At 40.8% G+C, this 15,706-nt stretch overlaps 1 protein-coding gene across 1 annotated transcript; it reads right to left on the bottom strand.

Moving 5' to 3' along the window:
- Positions 1 to 9,808: 9,808 nt before the first annotated feature.
- Positions 9,809 to 15,506, bottom strand: LOC124119441 (protein wech-like). Its single transcript, XM_048397860.1, has 3 exons — positions 15,449 to 15,506; positions 11,984 to 12,280; positions 9,809 to 11,743 (listed from the first exon to the last, which is right to left on the bottom strand). Exons 2-3 carry the CDS (start codon positions 12,273 to 12,275, stop codon positions 10,095 to 10,097), a joined length of 1,941 nt encoding a protein of 646 aa, XP_048253817.1. The 5' UTR covers positions 12,276 to 12,280; positions 15,449 to 15,506; the 3' UTR covers positions 9,809 to 10,094.
- Positions 15,507 to 15,706: the final 200 nt, after the last annotated feature.

Below are 15,706 nucleotides of genomic sequence, written 5' to 3'. Positions count from 1 at the left end.
TTGAAAACGTTCAGCAGAATATCTCGAATATCCGCCCCGTACATTTATTTCCAAAACCCTCAATGCAAACAGTCAATACGGGGACACTTGTGGTCCAGTCTACTAGGCGCCGAATTTATTTTGAAGAGCTGCATTATACACATGTAAAAATAATGTATGTCTCGTAGTGTCTGTTCACTGCTTTTCGATATGGATCTTAAAAGATAAAAGACAATACAATAAAACAAACGTCTAATGTAGCTAATCGTATGTGCTTATGTAACAAAACACATTTTGTTGTCAAAGAAGATCTCCAATACCTTATATTGCATATTGAAATGTCTCGCGCAATGAAAACCGTTCGTTATGTCAATATCGTATTCAAAGCCACACAGTACACAATGTTTTTTATAGTTTCATGTATAGGACGGCTTCATGGGCTTTTTAAAATCAATCCGCGTCTCGCTGAAGTGCAAACGGAAACACACCAGACATTACATACATATACAAAAAGCGGCGAAACCAGGAGCTCTTGAGTACCTTGTCAGTATCTCATGTGTGAACAGATGTACATGTAGGACGCATTAACAGAGAGAATTGATATTCAGAACGGTTTCTGCACACGAAGTAGACAGGTGGGACTAAGTTGTCTCGCAAACGTTTGCCTGTGTTTGTTTAAAGGGAGCATGCACTTCTACCGCATATTATCAACACAGCCTATACACACGCACTAGGAAAGGTACTTAGTACTACTCAAAGTTACTACGGAAAGCCATTTAAGAGACACTACGTCAATTTGTGTGCATCTCTTGAAATAGCCAAAGACAATATTGCGTATAGACATGTTTAATGAACGAAAGTCTATTGGCATGTACAACACAATGCCAACAAACAACATGTGACCAATAATCAATTAGATCACCCGTCAAAATGAGAGTATCTGACCAAAAACTGAAACGTCAAAAGTTCACAAAAACAAATTCAATGTATAAGAACACATTAGCGGGTATGTAATCCACGTCCTGGCACCGTCGTCTCATCCTCCCAATAAGAGTACATATCTGGATGCCAAGGAAACTCTTCAGTAAGAGGGTTGCCGAGTTCCTCTACAGTTGTCGGAAGGACAGGGCGTCCTAAGATCTGGGGACGGGGCTGGCTACTCCATGCGAACAATGTTCTTCTGCTCTGAGTACGCGTCAGCGACCCGGGCAGCATGATGTCGTGCGTTACCGTCCATGGTATCATGTACACATCCAGAATGCCATCACTGTAGTTCTGCTGATGCCACTGCAAATCATGATAGAGCCTGTGCCATAGCGACCGTGTTCGGCCATGTTGGAATCTTCTTGTCTACGCCGCACTCGGGCATGACGATCTGTGAAGTCTTTACAGTATCTATTGATCAGTGCAAAGAACTGGAGCACAGTCCTGGTCTGGGCAATTGACATGATCTTCAGCCCAATCCAAACGTGCCTACCTGTGATGTCAGATAAGTGGGATGAAAATGCATGCCCTCCGTGAATGGAGACCATGCTTATGGTCAGAGTTGTTGCATTGTCAGAGTAGAAAAGTTAACGCCACTGGCGTTCCGCAGGTCATTTCTGAGTGTGGTGGCAGTCACGAACTGATGATGTCTTGCTGCAGTCAGGAGAAACCTTTCTTCCCGCAGTGTGGTGGAACGCTGTCGACCACATGCATGTCGCACATTCCGCCCCAAATCTGCAGCAATGTCTGTCAAATTTTCCTCTTCAAAAGTCTCGACATTCGTATGCAATGCTTAAAAATAAATTTTAAAATCTCAATTTTGGACAATGAATTGCTAGTATTTGGGTATGTGACAAAACTGGGGAACATTGAGAGGATCAAAGATAAAGTCAGCACCAGTCGTTGCCATGGTTAACCTTATGGCTAATCTAAAAAACCACCTGAATAATGTCCTGAAGCCATTCGTTTCCAGCAAAATCCAATCTTGAACAATATGTACATAACCGACATCCTTGATAAACGCTCTGAGCTCTTGCTAAGTCATCAAAGATTGACAACCTCCTCAATGTCTGGCTAATTATTTCTGGGTTAAAAGCATTTCAATGTTCATCACAGTTGTATGTGAAATTAATTCGACAGTTTTTTTAGAAGAGAGGACAACTGTACAAATATTGGGCCTCTGTACACCAGAGGGCAGGGCATTTTCTTCGACTGAGTGTCTATCTCTTTGGAGTTGTGTTTTCACTTGTGAACAATGGCTTTGGTGGTTTTTTGCTCAACTGCTTTGTGAATGATTTCTACGAGGTTGTTGCCTAAAAAACGTACTCTATCTTCTACAAACTTGTCTGGTTGCGAGCGTGTATGAATGGGTTTTCAGTTTTTAGTAGTCACAGTTTTGACAGGGTTGATTGCGTAGGGATTATAATCTACATCAACACGTTCTTTCAACTGGTTCTGGAGGTTAAGCAATGTGGATCTCGTGATTTCAAAACTGACTTGACAAACTCATTTCACTTCGACGTCATGTCTTGAGGGAGTCGCCAGGCAGCCTTGAGGAGTATTTCACAGCTACATTAATCAGACAAGTACTTTAGTTTCTGCAGTGTAACACAATCCCTAACAGCAACATAAAACTTGCATGGAGCAACCAAGTCATGGGCCGCAACAGTTAGGCCGTTTGTTATCCAGGAATGCTCTTGCCACTTAACACAATTCCTGCCACTGTAGCCCTGTGCTTGAGCTAACGATCGTGCTTCACCGTTAAGGTGTGACTGTAGAAAATCTTCTCGTCGAGTGTCTGTCATCCTGGGTCTGCAGTGAATCTGAAAATGGAACTGTTCAATAAACCGTGGCCAAACACTGGCAATTCAATTTCTGCTAATCCCTCTCACTTTCCACTTTATTGAGTACCTGTGCTAACTGATCTGTCAACGGCACACTATTGTTTGTCTCAAGCAGTTTCCTGTCTGGGAACTAACCTGTCGATCCAGGCGTCAATGGCTTTGTCAACCTGTGCACTGAAGTTAACAGAGGGCCAACACACTTTTGTGTTATCAATTGAGGCTTGAAGTGTGCTTGCCTTTCCTACCAGCAAAGGGGTTCAGAGACACAGGGTTTATCCTGAGTTTGGGCCTTGTTAATGTGCTTTGTTCTTTGGACCTCGCGCGACCCGTGAATATACGGGGAAGAATAGCTCTTCAGCAACCCATGCTCGTCGTAAGATGCGACAAACGGGATAGAGTGGTCAGGCTCCCTGACTTGGTTGATGCATGTCATCGTATCCCAATTGCCTTGATCGATTGTCATGTAGACAATCACTAGACTCGTTTACTTACAAACCGCCGTCATATAGCTGGGATATTGCTGAGTGCGGCGTTAAACAACAAACAAACACATGGACCTCTCACCCTGTGTTTGGGATGCCAGCAACATCGCCATGCTCATGGCCGGTTTCATTAATGTCTTGTTGGTTCAACCACTGCCTTATTTCTTAGCTGCAGGCCTTTCAGTTTCATGATTATTTAGTTTCTGTGGGCTGGCTTCGCGTCCCAGGCCTCCCGGGCTTACCACAACTTCTTCTTCTAGTTCTGCCATTTCAGTATCCTGTCTGACTTGCTGCTTCGTAGATCCGTGTTTGTGTTTTGGCTGCATTGAATGAACACTGTTGTCTGATACACAGCATGGCCACTTCGAACAGATTCCAACTTCTTTCATGACATTCGTAATGCACCTCGATAGGCCTTAGAGGCCATCATTCTTTCCCTACTGCTAAGCGAGGCTTAAGGTCAATACAGTTGTCCTATTTTCGATCACCCTTTTTCGTAGAGTGAACGAAATCGAATTTGGTCACTGACATGATTCCAATGCATAAACAACGCAGCATGTATGCATGCAGTATTCAACAGCTCAGATAAACTGCCCAAATAATGACACCTCACACACTGAGCAAAAATCGAATCACATTATTCACAACAGGCTGAGGAAAAATTGAACAGCAAGGAAAAAAATCAGAGTTGTAAGAGAACGCAAGAAAATGACAGTGATTAATAAGTGTGTATTCTGGCTGATGATGAGATTAACCATCCTGACTGTGCCAGGATCATCAAACTCTATTTGCTGCATTTTTTTATTTAATCTGTATATACTAATAATGTATTGATGTTACACTGTTTCAGGGGTATCTAAATGGAATAAGCAGAAACAGATGCGACGAAGTGTTTCATGGACAGATGCGGGGAACTTGCAGTCAGATGAATTGGGTCAGGAGACATCTGTGCCGTGGATTTGCTAAAGGATATTATAAAGTTGTGAAAAGGTTTGGCTCAAGGCGTTATCGTGTTCCCTCCCGTTGGTATTGCCATCAAGCATGGGTTCCGAGTTGCCTGCCTACGATTAATACTTGACTCGTTTTTTCTTTTGATTTTATGAAGTCTGGAACCAATGAGTTATTAATATTTTAGTCCATGTAATGTCATACCAATTAATATTTATTCCAGACAACTGCTGACTAGATCTTGTGAATAGTGAAGTGAGTGTACTTGTTGAATGAAAGTATGAATTCAACAGTGTATACTGTACGCATAGGATGCCACCTGTATGCATACAAATTTGCTTTACTGACAGTCCTGTAACTTTACAAAACTGAACGTCACTGAGCAAGAGTCGCACATTCTGGAACCTGGTTAGTTATAATTAGTGAGTACTTTTTGCTGTAAAGACTGACAGTACCTTTTGCTGTAAAGACTGACAGTACCTTTTGCTGTAAAGACTGACAGTACCTTTTGCTGTAAAGACTGACAGTACCTTTTGCTGTAAAGACTGACAGTACCTTTTGCTGTAAAGACTGAGAGTACCTTTTACTGTAAAGACTGACAGTACCATTTGCTGTAAAGACTGACAGTACCTTTTGCTGTAAAAGACTGGCAGTACCTTTTGCTGTGAAAGACTGGCAGTACCGTTTGCTGTAAAGACTGACTGTACCTTTTGCTGTAAAGACTGACAGTACCGTTTGCTGTAAAGATTGACAGTACCTTTTGCTGTAAAGACTGACAGTACCTTTTGCTGTAAAGACTGACAGTACCTTTTGCTGTAAAGACTGACAGTACCTTTTGCTGTAAAGACTGAGAGTACCTTTTACTGTAAAGACTGACAGTACCATTTGCTGTAAAGACTGACAGTACCTTTTGCTGTAAAAGACTGGCAGTACCTTTTGCTGTGAAAGACTGGCAGTACCGTTTGCTGTAAAGACTGACTGTACCTTTTGCTGTAAAGACTGACAGTACCGTTTGCTGTAAAGATTGACAGTACCTTTTGCTGTAAAGACTGACAGTACCGTTTGCTGTAAAGACTGACAGTACCTTTTGCTGTAAAGACTGACAGTACCTTTTGCTGTAAAAGACTGGCAGTACCTTTTGCTGTAAAAGACTGGCAGTACTTTTTGCTGTAAAAGGCTGGCAGTACCTTTTGCTGTAAAAGACTGGCAGTACCGTTTGCTGTAAAGACTGACAGTACCTTTTGCTGTAAAGACTGACAGTACCGTTTGCTGTAAAGACTGACAGTACCCTTTGCTGTAAAGACTGACAGTACCTTTTGCTGTAAAGACTGACAGTACCTTTTGCTGTAAAAGACTGGCAGTACTTTTTACTGTAAAAGACTGGCAGTACCTTTTGCTGTAAAAGACTGGCAGTACTTTTTGCTGTAAAAGACTGGCTGTACCTTTTGCTGTAAAGACTGACAGTACCCTTTGCTGTAAAGACTGACAGTACCTTTTGCTGTAAAAGACTGGCAGTACTTTTTGCTGTAAAGACTGACAGTACCTTTTGCTGTAAAGACTGACAGTACCTTTTACTGTAAAGACTGACATTACCTTTTGCTGTAAAGACTGACAGTACCTTTTGCTGTAAAAGACTGGCAGTACCTTTTGCTGTAAAAGACTGGCAGTACCTTTAGCTGTAAAAGACTGGCAGTACTTTTTGCTGTAAAGACTGACAGTTTAATTCCGCCAATATCACGACGGCCTTGAAATAATCGAGGATATTTCAGTGAGTAAGCCCTAAGGTTGCTTTGGTTGACCATATGTTATACAATAAAGGTATAAATTATCGTTATTTCCTCCTATAGTCGGAGAGTACCTTATGGACTATGTACAAAAGGGTTCTGAAATCACAAGCTTGACACAGAAAAGGAATTGTTAACAGGGTATAAGTCAACAAATAAGGTACTGCTTGTAGGTTAGATGAAATTCTTTGCCTACTACACATCAAGGCCCATTTCTTCAGAAACAGAAAAGGAACAAACCCATTCTATCCCAGCTAGCTGTCATTCAACGTATAGCTGCCCTACATGAAGAGTTTGTACATGTAGTTTTCCCCACTGGCAAGGCCTCGAAATACATAACCATCACTACATAATTGTTTGATCAAAGAACTTGCTAAATAAGTGCCACCTGTAAGGCCAGTATGTGAACTGAGGAAGACATCTGCCAAAACCAGGCATCAGTACTATAAACTTTTGACTCTAAAACCTGAAGACACGTCCATTCCTCTTTTGACCTTGATTCCAAAGCTCCATAAAGATCCGTACAAAGAGAGATATATTGCTGGATCGGGCAAATGTACCATTAACTCATAATCCTTAATACACCCAAGGAAGGATTGTCTTTCTATTCAAAGAAAACATTTGAGACAAGTGGAATTAATACCATGTGGATCAATGACATAACGGTCTTACTTTCGAAGAGTCACAAGCGGCGAAGTTGTCCAACGTCAGCATGATAAGCCCGAATATTGATCAGACGAAACAGCATTGAATACACGGGTAAGTTTAGAACTTCCAATTAAAATGTAAAGATGACGATTGCTCTTGTTTGTAAACTATCGGATTTGCAGGTATTGAAACACAATAAAGAATCAATGCTCACCGATTCACATTGCCGTTTTTGTAGTGTGTCATGTCCTGGAATTTGGCATCGTGGTAAAGCTGTGATGAGACTAAACATATTCTCAAGTGTTATAAGTCACGTCAAAGAAATAGGATGAATCTATTTAATGAGCAACGGAGATATGATATTTCCATCGATAACTAGATTAAATACGTATTTAATACCTAATACTGTTAGAAACACCAGTATAATGACTACCATACATTTTTTTCTCTTCTTTTCTTCATTGATCTACGTACTTGGGGTCTTATCAGTTAAGTAAGACAGTAAGATATAGACATGGGTACAACGGTTCTTCGTACGCCGGTAGCGTGAGCTGAACTCGCTCAACTGCGCCTGGTTTTTCTGGTTTAGGGCTGATTACCTTGGTTCCTACGAAAGAATGATGCCTGTTGGTCATAATGTGTCAACACCCCAATATGGTGTTTTAACTCATTTGTTTTTTAAGCACTACTTGGACATTGTTTTCATTTCTACATTCCATAATACCATTACCACACTTCAACAGACTACATGTAGTGGAATTTGTCATAAACAAACGCTTTTGACAAATACATGTAGATGGCGTTTTCTTTACCTTAAACTACGTTTAGTTTGGTCAGTGTGGCCAGTTATGGGCTAAAGTTAGGAATTCCAAGTTGGGCCACATTTCTACTGTCCAATAGATTCGGAGGAAAATCACATTCGACTTTTAACATGGACCAACGATGTTCAAACGAATGATATGACACGTGAGCATTCATGTATTAAAACACGTTTTCATGATTTTATAATCTCCCAAAACAAATATCTCGTTTTGAGAATGGCCAACAAAACCGATTTATGTTTTTTTGTCCGACATACGAATACATAGGTCACAATGCATGTTCTGACCACGCCCGGAATATATCCTTACTCAAATTGAGTGAATGGTAAAATGTGTTTATCGATGATGCCTATATTTTCAGCGATAATTATATATTCCTCAATATACTCTTGTTTTGTCTCCATTCCCGCGCAGTGAATTGAAGGAATGAAAAGAAAAACATGTTCTCATGTTTCAAAACTAAATTAAATCAACAGTTAATCACCCTAGTTTCATTGAAGACAATCCGTGTTGTTATAGAAACAGATATGGCGTAGTACATCCCTTGAAATTATTATAGTAGCTACCCTTCTTTGAACAGGCTAAGCACAATTTGCTTCAGTGACATATGCATGACTGGTTCCCGTTATTCCAACACTCTGACACAGGTCTGGCGTTACTCGATGCAGACTGTAGTGTGAAATTGAATGATTGACTCCAACACTCCAACACTGGTCGAACACCGGTCTAGCGTAACTCGATGCAGACTGTCGTGTGGAATGGAATGATTGACTCCAACACTCCAACACTGGTCGAACACCGGTCTAGCGTTACTCGATGCAGACTGTCGTGTGGAATGGAATGATTGACTCCAACACTCCAACACTGGTCGAACACCGGTCTGGCGTTCCTCGATGTAGACTGTCGTGTGGAATTGAATGATTGACTCCAACACTCCAACACCGGCCGAACACTGGTCTTGCGTTACTCGATGCAGACTGCCGTGTGGAATTGAATGATTGATTCCAACACACCGACACCAGTCCAACACCGGTCTTGCGTTACTCGATGCAGACTGTCATGTGGAATGGAATGAATGACTCCAACAATCCAACACGGTCCAACACTAGAGTTGATACAAACTGCTGTATAAAATGGCATTATTGAGTTTGATATCAGTGCATCCATGTATCAGTGAATCTGAGGTTTAGATGTTCACAATGTGGTAGGTCAGATTAATCAAGTGCCTGTACACTGTAAATCTTGAAAATAATGCGTCTCCAAATGAATTGCATTCACTAAATATTCCATAGTATATTCTGTACATGAGTTTCTCATAGTATGGTGGAAATGTATAGTGAATGTGCTTAATATTGAATAAAGAAACTTTATGGGCACTTATCACAACTTCTGATGTTTAAATATAATATTTTCAGTTGTCTTTGGATAAATATATTTTACTGCGCTTCACTAAATATGACAGCTAGATTTATCTCCCTTAGACGGTTCAGTAACTGCAAATATGTGTATGACTATCCTACACAGAATTGGGAACATTTTCAATCTTTCAAGGGTAAGACAGAACAAAACATTTCAGTCCCTTTATAACTTTCATAAGAATGTTGTCTACAACTATAAAATAGGACATTTCCAGTGTCTGAAATGGCCCTTATTCTAAATGGTCGTTCGCATTTGCATCTTCTCAGTAAATAGCAACGCCATAAAGAGGACACCAGTCGCCATGATTGTCAAACATACAGACGTCGGAAACGTGTTTCAGAGTTTTTGTATTTTGCCGCAAGTAATCTATTAAATTGTCAGCTCAAGCTGTTGTTCACCGATTGCATATTTTGACATTTACAACACCTCAACTCAACAACCATTCTGTATTAAAAATAACTTTAATCAATCCAAACTGCCAAACGTTCATGCTGGAACACAAAATCATCATTATCAATGGAATAGAAAACGTTGTTGTACTGTTATGAGTGTCAATGCCGAAGTTCAGCATTAAAGATCTAGAGTCACTTTGTTGTAACCTATATACCGAGTCCTAGTTGGTGAAGTTAACTATACTTGTGCTGTATTGTTTGTTTGTTGCTTAACGCAACACTCGGCAATATTCCATCTTCGTGGAGCCTATCTGTAAGTAACTGCGTCTGTACCAGACAATCCTGTGATTCATGTCATGAGCACCGACCCACGTAATTGGGATAGGATAACATGCAATCAACCAAGTCACCGAGCCTGACCACCTGATCAAGAATAGGGGACCAATAATCCTACCCGGAATCACCGCGGCTGTGTTTGAAATGTATCACCTATGTATCACAATCACCTCATCCTCCATATTTATTTATATTATTCACAGTAACAGGAACATTGAAACCTACACTATATATCAGTGATTTACATAATATATGGGAAAAATGTGAAACATAGATGCATTATAGATCTATCTAACATGTCCAACGATCACATACAAAAACTTTGTTGATTTGTTCATATGGTCCTCTGACATTGTTTATGTTCTTGAAATGTAAACACACAAACAAATACACGATTCTACAAAATAACAAACACATGTAGTTCGTAAAAGGCAAGGTTTTTCAGTCCAGTCTCCACTTAATAAGTGCAGTGAAAAACCTTAACCTCACTTGACATACACACATACATACACCCACGCCCATCTAGACACACACCCCAGGGATCCTGAATACCATCCTGTGATGTCAGTATGTTTCTCACAAATTCCCCCGACTCAGTCAGATTGATGACTCTGTGCTGGTAGAAATCTGTCACCAGGATGTCATCTGTGCTGGTACTTGTGATACCACATGGAAATTTCAGTGTTGTGTCTCCTGGAGGGCTGTAGGTGAACACCACATCTCCCCCGGGGGTCAGACAAACAACACACTTGGATTCACAGTCAGTCACAAGGATGTCTCCTTTCCTCGTAGTACAGAGGAAGTTGGGGCACTGTAATATGTTGTTGGCATTGTGGAGTGGGCTGATTGACCTCAGCACGTGTCCCGACATATCCAGGATATCAACACAGGGAGGAGACTGGGAACCTGCTGCTAGTGTTGATGACGTCAGAGACGTTAAACCGATGTACCGTTTGTTGGTTGTGATGGTTGACAGCAACACCAGGTCAGGGTTGACTTCAACTGTTACAATCTGGAAGCTATTTGGCACAGTGACAGCTACCTGGTTGTGTTTCACTTTTGTCACACCGTAAGGTCCGCTGCTCAGACTGAGCTTACTGTGGCATGCCTTGTTATTCCTGGTGTAGAAGGACTTCACATTTGTGTTGTTATAGTCTGTGACTACAACTGTATCTGTACCATTCACAACAAGTACTGTGACATCAGTGGCATCTACTGCTTTTCCGTCTCCTGCTACTCTGACGTTAATTGTGTCTTGTAACACAGGAGTCGCCTTTAGGTTCAGTGCACCTTCACACAAGACGTATATCTCACCCAGCTGTAGATCGTCCAGTGCTCTACTCAGCTGGTCCGTGTCCTGTCTGAACATGATGCTGGCTATTCTCCCCTTCTCTCTCAGGTCTGCATTCCTGACAGCATCCACATCACCGGCCTCGCATCCCTGATACATCTCATACACATCCATATCACACTCAGACTGTAGAGTCTGGTCTATCAGCTCCGCCTGTTGTTGGTACATCTGTACTGACAACTCTCCTGACTTTATGTCTGCTTTTAATTGCCTTATGTAATTGTCTGAGATTTCTTTCAGTTCATCAAGAAGTTTTCTTTCCTTGCGTTTGATCATATCAATTGCTTTCTTAGTGGTAGACTTGATGTCTGATTCCATTTGCAAATAACGCGTTGATTCTTCTTTGGATCTTGTTTTCTGTTTGTCAACGAGAGCTTCTATCTCATCATATTTCTTCATCAAGTTGTTTTTATTCCTGGTCAGTTCTGATTTCATTGAAGGTATTTCCTTTTCAATGTCAACAACGCATTTACAATTTCTGTGATAAATAATACAACATGTTTGACAAACTGCTTTCTTGCAGTCTTTGCACATCAGTTTAATGTCTTCATCTTTGTGGTCCTTACACATAACTCGTCGCCTTCTTCTGACCTTGACCTCTCCAGACATGTCAACTACGTCATGGTGACGTGAGGATGGGTTTCTATTGTGCATCCGCAAGCATCGTTCACAGAGGGCGTCGTCACAAACAGAACACCAAGAGGTAGCAGGAGTTGTCTCCCCTTCCTCCTTACAATAACGGCAGTAGGTCGTGTCTGAAACAATAAGAAACCCATTATTATACCATTTCATTTAACAATAGTAAAATACGGTTTCATGTATGTGTTTTTCAAGGAGCAAATAGTACACATATTTAGTGTGGACGAGCGTACGTAGTACTAGGATTAAAGTCGTTTAAGACAACTGGTCATATGTTGTCCTGTCCAAGACTTCCTGACACATCCACGGAACATTACACATTTAGAATATGTTCAAATGACCGTATTCACGCTCACCTTTAGATCCAGGGCCGAATGAGTCCAGGAGTCCCTGGATGACAAACATAGGCTTGATGTCATCCGCCCACTCCTCCACTGGCTTCTCAGGGAAAGACACTTTCGTCATCTTGCTGCAGAATGGACACAGGAGAGACTTGGCACTGATGGCTTCTGGTCTGGTTTTGGTGAAGCTGACGACACATTTCCGACAGAAGGTGTGATTACACACAAGTGTGCATGGCTTGTCAAACACCTCTGTACATATTGTACATGTCAGGAAGTGTTCTGTTAACTTCTGAGAGGTCGCCATCCCAGCTACAAAAATAAATCAATCATTTAATTTCTCATGAAAAAAACAAATAAATGCATGTACATGCCAGTATATTTTGAAACGAAACTGCGTTTATGTTTATAAACATGTTAAACAAACATATACAGCATAATGGTTCCCGATTGAATGTAGTAAAGACAAACAGACATCACACGATATGAATATGAACAAAGACTTAACATGTGTGATATGATATAAATAATAATACAAAGTCAAGGCTAGACGCATACAGTGTAGTCTAATGTACATTGTAGTGTATTTATTACTTTTCTAAGATGTGGAAGTTAAGACTAACCTTGTGTTTTATTAGAGATGCATTTAACAGAAAACTGTTATAAACGACGCCATCAATTCTAAATCCTCGAAAAGGCTGGGCTGATCCAATTAATTGCCTGCACTCTCACGTTACAAATGTGTAGATCAGGGTTAAATAAGTCAAATGATAATATCCGTATTAGTGTGCTATTGTTCAAAATCCCTAACAGCAATAAGTAAGATTTAGATGTGGTATTTATAATGATTATCAATTGGTTCATTTTAATTACGTGGCGGGGCAGTGGGGTAGCATTCTGGTTAAAGCGTTCGCTCTTCACGCCAAGGATCCGGGTTCGATTCTCTACATGTGTACGATGTGTGAAGCCCATTTCTGGTGTCCCACGCTCTGATATTGATGGAATATTGCTCAAGCGCCGTAAAACCATACTCACTCACTAATCACGTAACACTTTACATTCCACAAGTGCATTGTGGGCCGAGCTTACGTATTTGGTCATGGCCGATGTCCTGTATCGCTGGTGGAAATGTTGAAACATACGTGTCCACCACTTATGACAGTGGACTGGAGTGTTACTACTGATGGAGTCCCATGGCTGTGAGGAGTCAGGCAATACATACTTTTTTATGCACATTGTGTGAATTAGGTGCTACCGGTAGGGCAGGACATGCTTATATTTTACGCGAACAACTGGTGTCATCACTGATTTTCAGTGGTCCATCCATATAATTTTCACTCCTATTTTGCCTGTTTCATGGGATAATCAAGACTGGTCATTCTCTTGCATTGACGTTTTTTATTTACCGAGTTGGTTGCACGATGTGATAGCGTACCAATCAATAGCAACTGACGTTAATCGACAGTTTGGCATAAGTACCACTACCATGCAAAGTCGGCCTGGAAACAAACCACATAATCAAGTGACAAACGTCATGACGTCGTCACAGCATGACGTAAATAAAAAGTGTTAAAGTAATGTCGTCGCCTTTGATCTTTTAGTAAAGCATCTCAGAAATTTACTTTCAAAATGTTCTTTTTGCAATCAGCTTCACAAAGACTGCATTTAATGTTCCCAAACTTGTTTGAAAGAAGCAATAACGGCATTTTGTTGCTTCCAAAGGAAACATGCATGCTGCATGTTTTTATTCATTCGGTCAGTATTTCAAATTTGACTTTCAGTCAGGTGAACTAAACACACTTAAATACACCTTCAATAAATGTTATTTCATGTTTATAACATGTCAAATATATATATTCAGCAGTTATACCAGGTGAACAATTGACTAGCCTTTGCATGTGTTTGTGACGAGTGCCACGGGTGGAGCAGGTTATGCTCATCGTCCTTTCGCAAACATTTGGTATACATCGTCACTACTTGAGAGTGATTCACGTGTTCGTGATATAATTCTACTCGTACAATGGAGATTTCTTATGAATATAGAAAGGATTTTGTCGCTTTTATAACGACAAGAGGATATAGATGCAGTTGATGAAAGAAAGTATGAGGAGTTCTCTGAATATATTCCCAGACAATGGGCAGGACGAAGGCCTGCACAACCAGCGTGTTCATGTGATGCACTTACATACACCATCAATAAGTTAATAAATGTTACTTCATATTTATACCATGTAAAATATCGATATTCAGCAGTGTAAAAGAATATAGAAACGGCCTTATAAGTGGTGCAGGGAAACTTCTAGTATACTCCATACATGAAACTGGCGAGCTGCGAAATCATAGCCTTTGTACTGCTCACGTTTTCCTATCTGACTTCAACAGGACGCCAATACATAGCTACCACTCCTGCCTTCATAACGTTCTACTTAAGCCCGATGCTGACCTTCCACGAGCCTTCACAAGCCATACCCATCGAAATATTTGGTGAACTTAAAGATGAACTAGTGACTAGTAGATATCCGATAGTAAAACGGAACAACACGCAGATAAACTGCATGAATAAAAGTCTTAAAACAAACGACCAAGCAATGATATAGCTGTGCGGTGTTGCTGCCCATGAAACCAATAATTGAGTTAGAATCCTGGTTCGCCTTGATAATGTTTCTAGTTTTTGCCATCACCATACCCGTGATGGTCGGTTTTAAAAAAACGTCTAAGACTTGCATCAAATCGGCTGACACGCTGTAAGTTAACTGAAAGACTGTTCAAAGCCAACTCACTCACTCACTCACTCAACTCTTGGTAATCAGGTATTTCACATGTCATCAACAGTTTTAATACAACATAGTCAGAATTTACAACAAAACTCTAGATTGTGTTTGCTATACTATCCTGATATAAATACAACTGCCTGGTGGTCTACTGTGTATTCAGCACAGAGCGTGACAGACATATCGACGGGGTATTTGTTGATATCTATAAACAGCTCGTATTATATACTCGAACTGTGTGCACACTTATCGACAACGTGACATAGCTCAGGCGTGACATCATCTCATTACCATAACGAAAGTAGAACATGTTAAACCCCATATTGGTCCCCATACATCGTGTCAATAATTTAATGTACAGCGTTCACCAATGTGAAATGTGCCTCATGATATGACGTAGGTATGCTAGAGGCAACTACAGTTACCATTCTTACTGTACATAGAAATAACTATGATTTCTACTACTGATCACTTGACAAACATGTATAGCTATGTGGTTACACTATCTCTCCACCATAACGAAAGAAGAACTTGTCTTTACCTCTTGCCATATCGTATCGATGGATTGTGAAGCAGTCAGTCAGAATGTAATGTGTCTTGGGGTATAATGATGGACATGGCCAAACAACTAAAATAATTCAGCAATGGACAGCAATGTAGCACTGTGATACTCGTTGATGACAGCCCTAGTGACAGACTACACACTTACCTGAGGCAGTCAGCTTTGAATTCAAAACCGGTGTTGAGGGAAATTGTGCACAAGGGCGGTCACAGCCTAGCTGAGCCAACGGTAAGTGTTCGCTGTACATGTATTTGGATATGACTCGCCCATTTGATAATCTTTTACAAAGTAGTTCGTGTGTGTGTGTACGTGTGCGTGCGCGTGCGTGTACGTGTGCGTGTGTGTACGCGTGTAAGTGTATGTATACGTGTGTGTGCGTGTGTACGTGTTTGTGAGTGTGTGGAG

Source organism: Haliotis rufescens, unplaced genomic scaffold, assembly GCF_023055435.1.
Source record: "Haliotis rufescens isolate VD_foot unplaced genomic scaffold, xgHalRufe1.0.p SCAF_17, whole genome shotgun sequence".
Lineage (NCBI taxonomy): Eukaryota > Metazoa > Mollusca > Gastropoda > Lepetellida > Haliotidae > Haliotis > Haliotis rufescens.
Note: the sequence above shows the minus strand (reverse complement) of the source record. Positions and strands in the feature narration are given on the sequence as shown.